At 34.3% G+C, this 10,576-nt stretch overlaps 2 protein-coding genes and 1 long non-coding RNA gene across 6 annotated transcripts in view; 1 reads left to right on the plus strand and 2 right to left on the minus strand.

The window, feature by feature from the left end:
• LOC133537084 (glutamate receptor ionotropic, kainate 1) overlaps positions 1 to 3,438 on the minus strand; it is a 130,398-nt gene extending 126,960 nt beyond the window's left edge. For all 4 annotated transcript variants that reach the window (XM_061877943.1, XM_061877941.1, XM_061877944.1 and 1 more), the window contains exon 1: positions 1,256 to 3,438. The gene's annotated coding sequence lies outside the window, so the exon portion shown is untranslated. The remainder of the gene's footprint in view (positions 1 to 1,255) is intronic.
• LOC133537088 (uncharacterized) overlaps positions 460 to 10,576 on the plus strand; it is a 17,541-nt gene continuing 7,424 nt past the window's right edge. The window contains exon 1 of the long non-coding RNA XR_009802602.1: positions 460 to 1,066. This is a non-coding gene — a long non-coding RNA (uncharacterized LOC133537088). The remainder of the gene's footprint in view (positions 1,067 to 10,576) is intronic.
• Positions 6,375 to 7,637, minus strand: LOC133537083 (claudin-8-like). Its single transcript, XM_061877939.1, has one exon. The coding sequence runs from the start codon at positions 7,582 to 7,584 to the stop codon at positions 6,673 to 6,675; it is 912 nt and encodes a 303-aa protein (XP_061733923.1). The 5' UTR covers positions 7,585 to 7,637; the 3' UTR covers positions 6,375 to 6,672.

A 10,576-nucleotide genomic window follows, 5' to 3' on the forward strand; every position in this document is an offset into this window, starting at 1 on the left:
TCTGCTGTGTAACTTGACACTGCAACTCTGAGTGAGTCTTGCAGAAGTGTATCAGTGAGGCGTGTTCTGTGTTTGTTCTTGATGAAGTTCATGTCAGAAAAGGCTGATTTCCAAAGATAAGTTGAACCAAACAGGCTTGCAACCTTTATACCTGCTGCACATACACCACTGTACTTTTCTGTGTCAACAAGACACTAAAAGTTTGGTGCAGCCTGGTGGGCTTTGAATTTTAAATTGTCAGGAAAGAAGAGGAAGGAATTTAAAAGGTAAATAGGTATATGTGTTTAAAAATCCTAAAATAATTTTTAAGGTTGTATTTTTTCTCTAAAATTGTCTTTCTGAAAGTTATAAGAAGCAAAGTAAAAAAATAAAAAAAATTTATTCAAACAAGTGAAGACAAAGTCTTTAAAATATTTTCTTGGATTTTCTAATTTTATTTGAGTTTTGTCTCTCTTAGAATTAAAAATGTTGAGCAAAGCGAGACCATCTTGCTAGTAAATAAATACAATTTTGAAAATAGAGGCAGCTCCCTGGTAAGTGCTGCTATTTAAGCTATTTCTAGAACAGGCCAGCGGGCTACTCATCTGGTCCTTATGGCCTACCTGGCGCCCGCGGGCACCATGTTGGTGACCCCTGCGATAGACTGACCACACCTCCTCTTTTCACGGGAAATGTCCTCTTTGCGGAGCTGTTCAGGTGGAGTTTCTTAAATGCCTCAAATGTCCGGCATTTTAAGTTAAGGGTTGCGTGTATTTTCAATGTACGTTCAGGGTTAAGAAGGGGTTAAAAACAAAAAGTGCTGCACGGCAGCAACATTCGTGAGGAAGGGGGAGACAGAGAGAGCGAGAGAGTTATGATAAATGCGCATGCGTCGCCAGACTCTACTTTTTAACCATAGATTTATTAAATTTTATTTTTTATTATCTATAGCAGTGGTGTCAAAAGTGTGCACCGGAGGCCATTTCCCGCCCACAGCTAATGTTTAAAAGGCCCACTGTCAGGCATGAACTTGGATTGTTTGTGCTCCTTCGACGCAGAGGGATTACAGGATGAGCCAGACGTGACTGTGAGTACATGGTTTTTTATTTATACACTAAACAGAAAAATAAGCAAACTAAGGGCGCTCACAAGGAGGTATAAAACTTGGCTACAAAATATAAACAGGAAACAAAAACACTTGCATGATGGCATGAATGAACTATGAACAGAAACAGCACGATGGCATGACTATAAACAACTAAAACAAAACACTTACTGTGAACACAAAAACAGGAGGCAAGAATAGCAAGGTGCGTGGCAGGTGATCGTGGGCATGGAGAATGAGCAGCATAGGTAGGCAATGCAATGAAGGCAAATAGCAAAGTTCGCAGGATGAGGACAAAAACAGAATGGTATAAATAGCAGCTATGATGATTAGAAACCGGTGTGGGACTGAGGGTTGGGCGTGACTTGGAGACCAGGTGGAAACTAATGGGTTACTATGGAAACAAACAAAACCAGGAAGTGTAAAACGGGAAACAAGAGTCCAAAAACAAAACAAACATGATCAAACTTAAAACTGAATTACAGGCATGACACCCACGACACATTCTAAAAATACTATTAAAAAAAACAAAAACATAAACAAAAGTGAAATAAAAAAGCTTAAAGGCTTAATGTAATTTAGAAAAAGTTGCAACGTTGACTAATACAACAAAGCTTTTAGGATTAAAAAATGTTCAGCTGATTTTGTAAATCTTCATTCCCATCCCTGTATATAAATAAACATTTATTGATTGATTGACGTTGTCCACAAATATGTAGCATTTAGAGACTGCCTGGTATTTAGGATTAATTTGAAAGCAATCTGCGGTGCGATGCTTTGTTGGACTCATAACGTCTTGCAGGCCTAATTGAAGACGCTGGCAGGCCGCATTTGACCCACGGGCCGTAGTTTGTACACCCCCGGTTAAATGGATACAATGAAACATTAATCTTAAACATAAAAAGTCAACTTGGTTCTCCATTTTGCTGCTACTTTAAGCAAATAAATAAAACAATGAACTAATTTGTTACAGTTAAAGAAACTGTTTTAACTAAAAGTGTTTACAAAACACAAAGAAAAAAAATGTTGATAACTTTATTGAAAATTTTAAATTTTCTTGAAAATTCTTGAGAATACATAAAGTGGAATAAAAGAGCATACAAGTGAAATATAACGAGCAAAAGTTCCATTGTTGACACTAATAACTCAAAGCTGCTGTGCAGGCTGTTTTCTCCTTTAAAACTGTTATTATAAAAAATGAAAAAAAAAAAATCAATGTTGTTATGAATTATTGACCTATTTAAGGCTCTAATTACTTCACATCAAATATTCCACCTTAAATGTTATTTGATAAAATATTTCAAGTTTTTGATGACAAAAAGGGCATAAAACTAACAAAAGAATATATATTTTTTTAAATTATAAAATAATTTGAATGTATAAATCAATTTTAACACTTTTATGGGTGGGGCCCTTTTGGATCCCTGGGAATTTTTGTAATTTTTTTTTTTCTACACTTATCTAAATATTAATGAATCAAAATCCATCCATCCATCAATTTTCTACCGATTTTTCCCTTTCGGGGTAGCGAGGAGTGCTGGCGCCTATCTCAGCTATAATCGGGCGGAAGGCGGTGTACACCCTGGACAAGTCGCTAACTAATCGCAGGGCCAACACAGATAGACGGACAACATTTACACTCTAGTGCCGATTTAGTGTTGCCGATCAACCTATCCCCAGGCGCATGTCTTTGGAAGTGGATTATTGACCGGTTCAATGCTCCAATTACTTCACATCTAATATTACCTGTAAAATACTGCATATTTGTTTGCAATTAAAAATAAATTGTTTTTGACAAAAAGGGCATAAAACAAACAAATTAAAAAAACAACATATGATGATAAAAACTTATAATCGACGGATAAATTTGAAGTTGATCAAGAGAGTTAAGTGTTGAAGGTAAAAATATATATTTTTAACAGTTTTATGAGTCGGATTATTTTGGAGCCCCAATAATTCTAAAGCTGTCGTTGCTACAAAAATGATAACGAATCAAAATCAATGTTATGAATTATTGAACTTTTTAAAACTCCACATCAATTATTCCACTTTGACGTGTTGTATATTTTGTATGTTCCCAATAAAAACAAAAGACTTCTATGACAAAAAGGGCATACAACAAACAAAAAATAAAATACAAAAAAATAATGAAAAAAATTATAATGTGTGACTTAATTTTAAAACATTGTGTGGATATTTTTTGGGGTAAAACTATCTAAATATTAAGGAATCAAAATCAAGAATTATTGACTAGTTCAAGGCTCCAATTACTTCACATCAAATATTACACTTTAAAATATTATTTCTGAAAATATTCCAAGTTTTGTATGACAAAAAGGGCATAAAACAAATAAGAAAAAAAATGCATATGTATGTATATATATATATATATATATATATGTTTGTATATATATATATGTATGTATATATATGTATATATATATATATGTTTGTATATATATATATGTATGTATATATATATATGTTTGTATATATATATATGTATGTATATATATGTGTATATATATATATATATGTTTGTATATATATATATGTATGTATATATATGTATATATATGTATATGTGTGTATATATATATATATATATATATATATATATATATATATATACACACACACACATATAAAACGCATGACTTAATTTGAACACTTTTATGAGTGGGGCCCTTTTGGATGCCTGAAAATTTTGGTGGGATTTTTTTCAAACATACCTAAATATTAATAAATATCAATGTTAAGAATTATTGACGTGTTTAAGGCTCCAATTACTTCAAATCAAATATTCCACATTGAAATGTTTTTCAGTGTTCATAACAAAAAAGGACATAAAAAACAAACAAAAAATAAAATTTAAAAAAATATTTTAAAAAATTATAATGTATAACTTTTATAAATCCCTGAGAATATTTTTTTTCAATTTGCTTTTTTTTAAACTTATCTAAATATTAAGGAATCAAAATCAATGTTATGAATTATTGACCTGTTTAAGGCTCCAGTTACTTCACTTCAAATATTACACTTTAAAATACTTTGACAAAAAAGGCATAAAACAAACAAATAAAAAAACAAAAAACATAAGATAATAAAAACTTACAATCAACGGCTAGATTTGAAGTTGATCTAGAGAGTTAAGTGTTGAAAGTAAAAATATATATATTTAACACTTTTATGAGTTGGACTCAATAATTCTAAAGCTGTCGTGGCTCAAAAAATAATAATGAATTAAAATCAATGTTATGAATTATTGACCTATTTAAGGCAAAACCTAACTGTTGAAAGTAAAAAAATATGTATGTATTTTTAACCCATTAACGAGTCTGATTATTTTGGATTAGAATCAGAATCAGAAATACTTTATTAATCCCCCAAGAATTATAAAGCTGTCACAAAATAATAATGATATTGACCTATTCAAGGCTTCAATTACTTTACATCAAATATTCCACTTTCACATATTTTTTTGACAAACACTGCATAGTTTTCTTTGACAAAAAGGGCATAATACAAACATTTAAAATACCATAAAATAATAAAAACTTATAATCGGCAGATAGATTTGAAGTTGATCTACGGAGTTAAGTGTTAAAAATAAAAATGTATATTTTCAACCCTTTTATGAGTCGGACTATTTTGGATCCCCAAAAATTATGAAGCTGTCATTGCTAAAAAAAATTATGAATCAAAATCAATGTTATGAATTATTGACCTATTTAAGGATACAATTACTTCACATCAAATATTCCACTTTAAAATACTATTTGGGACAAATATTGCAAGTTTTCTGTGACAAAAAGGGCATATAACAAAAAAAGCATGATATAATAAAAAACTTAAAATTGACATATAGATCTGAGGTTGATATCGAGCAAGGGTGTCAAACTGATTTTAGATCAGGGGCGACATGGAGAAAAATCTATTCCAAAGTGGGCCGGACTGGTAAAATCCTGGCATGATAACTTAAAAATAAAGACAACTTCAGATTGTTTTCTTTTTAAAAAAATAGAAGACGCACAGTCTGAAAATTTACGAATTATCATGTTGTTGGTGGTTTTTTTACACTTACATGTTGCGGTTAATAGTATTCTATCTTTATTTGTCGTAATCTATACTTTCTAAATAAATTCTGTGATAATGTTCATCAGTCAACTCATTGGTGTTAATTTTCAAACAATATAAAAAATGATGTCAAAATCCAATTACAGGATGTTATTTATGCAGTTTGCTCATTTTCCTTGACAGGTGCACTAACATCATGTGGTTTATTTTTATTTACATATGTAGCATCATCTACAAAGATACAAAGAATTGCTGTTGTGACATCTAGTGGACACATTTAGAACAGCAGGTTCTTTCATTCCAAAATGTTGGCTCATTTTTATACTTAGCAAACTTATCCCGCAGGCCGGATATAACCTGACACCCCTGATCTAGAGAGTCAGTTGTTGAAAGTAAAAAAATCACTATCTTTTTAACACTTTTATGAGAGGGACCATTTTGTATCCCCAAGAATGTTAGAATTGTCATTGCTTGGAAATAATAATGAATCAAAATCAATGTTATGAATTATTTAACCTGTTTAAGGCTTCCCATCAAATAATACACATTGAAATATTTTTGGGGGGAAATATTGCATGTTTTTTGTGTTTGCAATAAAAAAAACTGTGGTGTCTTTGACCAAAAGGGCATAAAACATAATTTATTAGTTTTTTTTAACTTGAGGGGAGCCCTAAAGGTAAAAACAAAAATCAAAATATTGTATTCGTTTTGAGAATGAAAAGTATCAAAATGGCCCCTGCATGCTTTTGGAAACAGTTTGCACACTATTACATTAGGTTTGTTTGAATAAAATACTCCATAAATAAGTTGTCTTCATGCGGTTAAGAGTCGGCAGGGTTTGAGTTGATCAGTTTAGGTCTGCAGCAGATGTCCCTGTTTTCACTGCAGGGAACGCTGGAGGTCCACTTCCAACTGGACAGCTTTTTGCTGCAAGTCATCTGGGATAGGCTCCAGCTCCGTAGTGCAGTCCACATCCTTTTCACAGGCTTCTGTTTGTGTCAGAACAAAAACTTCCGCTGGCAGTTTAGCTTAGTGGGTGGACCTGCGTCATGTTCTGGTTCAGCCAGTCTAGCCACATAGCGGCTGGAAACAAAGAAGATAACAAGTTTCTCTCGGAGTCGGACCAGGAAGTCTAAAATATGCAATGAGTCATGATGACACTGAAATCAACTTCAACCAACAAACCCCCAAAACAGAATCAACAGACTCTTAGTCAACTGTACCATTTATTGACCCTTGTGGTGGTTTTTGAAATCATCAAGTATTTACAAGTCAGAAATCATCTGGAGTTCTCTGAAAACCACAACAAAGTCGGTGTCCGCGATAGTCGAGTCAAAGTTCTGTCATGGCGGCGTAGAAACTTTCCTGAGAAACTCAACAGTTCCATAAATCCCAGGTGCGACAATACTCGACATCTTCTCCGAGGAAGTCATGCAAGACTCAGCCTTTTCAATTTAAACCGTAGTGCCAGCTATTTTGGCAAGCATAGACCAAAGAACCATCCTTCACTATTACTGGACGGGTGTGTAGGCCACAGACCCTGGCGGGGGTGCAGAGTAGGCGGGCTGGTAAGTGTAGGACGGCTGGTAGGTGTACGGTGGCTGGTAGGTGTACGGCTGGTAGGTGGAACCGGGCTGGTAGGGGTACGAGCCGGGGTTGTATATCACCCTCTGGTCGGGCTCCTGGGTGCGTGGAGCGTGGCGGCACAGCAGGATCACTCCGGCGGCGAAAAGCAAGGCCGAGGTCACCCAGCCAATGTAGAGAGCCTCACCGAGCTCCCGCCGCTGGGCGTCGATGAGCAGGGGATCGTAGAACTCCTGGATGATGCGGTGGCCCGTCCAGGACACGGGGATCAGCGTGGTGATGCAGGCCAGCAGGAAGAGGGACCCTCCGGCCACCAAAACAATGTGCTTGGTGCGGGCGCGGTGGTCCACCACCTTGGTGCACTTCATCCCCACCGCCGAGGTGACCAGGGCAAAGACGGTCAGGGCCACCGCCGCGCACATGAGTCCGCGGGCCGCCTGCAGGTCGGGCGGCAGGAACAGCAGTGAGTCGTAGACCTTACACTGCATTCGGATGTTGGCCTGCCGGAAGCAGTTCATCCACAGTCCTTCCCATCGGGTCTCGAAGACGATGATATTCTCCTCGATGAAGGCCGTCACTCGCCACATAGGAAGACCCGTCACGGCCGCCACGCCGATCAGTCCGATGAAGCCGATGATCAGAGCAACCACCTCGCAGCAGATGGCGTACTTCTTCTTCCGCATCTCAATGATCTTTTTCTCCTCGTACAGCGAGTCCTGGTAGTCCTGGTAGTTCGTGTACGCCGTCTGGGGCCGCTTCTCATCATAGTTGTAGTAGGAACCCGTGTAGGAGAGCGGTGGCGGCTTGGTGTAGCCGCTGTAAGCGGTGTAGGAGGCCATCGTGCCGACGATTGCACTGGCAGCACTTTCTCAAATCTGAGGAGCCCAGTGAGTTCAGTAAGTTATACACCCACAAAAATGCTAACGATGTGGGACGCTCGTCGAACCGGTTGAACCGCCCCGACCGTCTGAGCACCATCTTTGAACAAAACCAAAGACTTCAACCAACCAGAACACACGTATCCAAAGTGCGGCCCGGGGCCCAGATAATTTTTTAATGCGACGGACAAATACTGTAACAAAAAGCAAAAGTGGAATTAAAAGAACAAAAAGGTGAAAAAGTTTCAATGTTTACTCAATAACTCAGTTGTTTTCTTTAAAACTGTCATTGCGCCAAAAAAATAATAAAGAATCAAAATCAGCGTTGTAATGAATTATTGACATATATAAGGCTCCAATACATATTCCACTTTGGAATATTTTTGGGAGAAAATATTGCATATTTAGTTTTTCCAATAAAAAAACAAACAAAGATTTTTGGGAGAAAAATGGCTTTAAACATGCAAACTTAAAACAAATAAAAAGATAATTGATGGATGGATCTGAAGTTGATCATGAGATTTAAGCAGTGAAAGTAAAAAAATTTAATAAGAAATTAATTATTAGGAAACATTTTATGATTAGGCTCATTTTGGACCCACATTAATTTTGCGCAATTACATTTTTTTTTACATTAAGAAAATATGAATTAAAATATATGTCGTTGTGAATTATTGACGTATTTAATGTTCCAATTACTTCACATCGAATATTATACTTTTAAATATATTTAGGGGAAAATATTGCATATTTTGTGTGATGAAGTTGCTATGTTGACTCAACAACTCAAAGTAGTTTTATTTAAAACTGTCATTGCTCCAAAAAATAATAATGAATCAAAATCAGCGTTGTAATGAATTATTGACATATATAATAAGGCTCCAATATATATTCCACTTTGGAATATTTTTGGGAGAAAATATTGCATATTTACTTTTTCCAATTAAAAAAAACATAGTTTTCTTTGAGAAAAATGGCATTAAACATGCAAACTTAAAAAAATAAAAAGATAATTGATGGATTGATCTGAAGTTGATCATGAGATTTGGGCAGTGAAAGTAAAAAAAAAAAATAATAAATTAATTATTAGGAAACATTTTATGATTAGGTTCATTTTGGATCCCCATTAATTTTGCACAATTTTTTTTTTTTACATTAAGACAATATGAATTAAAAATCAATGTTGTTATCAATTATTGACCTATTTAATGTTACAATAACTTCACATCATATATTATACTTTTAAATATATTTAGGGGAAAATATTGCATATTTTGTGTGAAGTAGTTGCAATGTTGATTCAACAACTCAAAGTTGTTTTCTTTAAAACTGTCATTGCGCCCAAAAATAATAATGAATCAAAATCAGCGTTGTAATGCATTATTGACATATATATAAGGCTCGAATACATATTCCACTTTTGAATATTTTTGGGAGAAAATATTTCATATTTATTTCTTCCAATTAAAAAAACAACATAGTTTTCTTTGAGAAAAATGGCATTAAACATGCAAACTTGTAAAAATAAAAAGATTGATGGATGGATCGGAAGTTGGTCATGACATTTGGGCAGTGAAAGTAAAAAAAAAATTAATAATAAATTAATCATTAGGAAACATTTTATGATTAGGTTCATTTTGGATCCCCATTAATTTTTGCGCAATTTTTTTTTTTTTACATTAAGACAATATGAATTAAAAATCAATGTTGTTATCAATTATTGACCTATTTAATGTTACAATAACTTCACATCAAATATTAGACTTTTAAATATATTTAGAGGAAAATATTGCATATTTTGTGTGTGTAGTAGTTGCAATGTTGACTCAACAACTCAAAGTTGTTTTCTTTAAAACTGTCATTGTGCCCAAAAATAATAATGAATCAAAATCAGCGTTGTATTGAATTATTGACATACATATAAGGCTCGAATACATATTCCACTTTTGAATATTTTTGGGAGAAAATATTTCATATTTATTTCTTCCAATTAAAAAAACAACATAGTTTTCTTTGAGAAAAATGGCATTAAACATGCAAACTTGTAAAAATAAAAAGATTGATAGATGGATCGGAAGTTGGTCATGAGATTTAGGCAGTGAAAGTAAAAGAATGTAATAATAAATTAAATATTAGAAAACATTTTATGATTAGGTTCATTTTGGATCCCCATTTTTTATATTAAGAAAATATGAATTAAAATCAATGTTGATATGAATTATTGACCAATTTAATGTTCCAATTACTTAAAAAAAAAATTCTTTATTTTTTCTTAATTATTAGATGGATGGATGGATGGATGGCCTGGCCCCTGTTCACATTTTTTTTTTTTTCAAACCAATGCGGCCCCCGGGTTAAAAAGTTTGAGGACCCCTGATACAAGGTAAAAAAAAAAAAAACAGAATTTTAGCCAGGTTTTTTTTTTACTCATTGCTCAAAAAATAATAAAAAACATAAAAGATTAAAAAATAAAAAAAAAACTTAAAATCATCAAGTGAGGTGACGAGAGGCAATAATGTGATAGCATCTTTAGTGTAATCAATCATACACACACGACACATCTCATCTGTTCTGTTGTTGTGAACGACATCATTTATGTAACATCAATGTACAGACAATCATACACACACAACCCCGCCTTCCGCCCGATTGTAGCTGAGATAGGCACCAGCGCCCCCCGCGACCCCAAAGGGAATTAGCGGTAGAAATGGATGGATGGATGGGTGCGTTGTTGTGAACGACATCATTTATGTAACATCAATATACAAACAATCATACACACAAAACATTGTGTGTTGTTGTGAACGACATCATTTGTGTAACATCTATGTACAAACAATAACACACACACAACACATCTCATATGCTTGTGTTGTTGTGAACGACATAATTTATGTAACATCTATGTACAAACAATCATACACACACAACATATCTCATATGCTTGTGTTGT

Source organism: Nerophis ophidion, linkage group LG18, assembly GCF_033978795.1.
Source record: "Nerophis ophidion isolate RoL-2023_Sa linkage group LG18, RoL_Noph_v1.0, whole genome shotgun sequence".
NCBI classification, from domain to species: Eukaryota; Metazoa; Chordata; class Actinopteri; order Syngnathiformes; family Syngnathidae; genus Nerophis; species Nerophis ophidion.

What these genes read in the sequence shown, in the direction of transcription:
- LOC133537083 (XM_061877939.1), bottom strand. Translation starts at nt 7,584, where the DNA reads ATGGCCTCCTACACCGCTTACAGCGGCTACACCAAGCCGCCACCGCTC.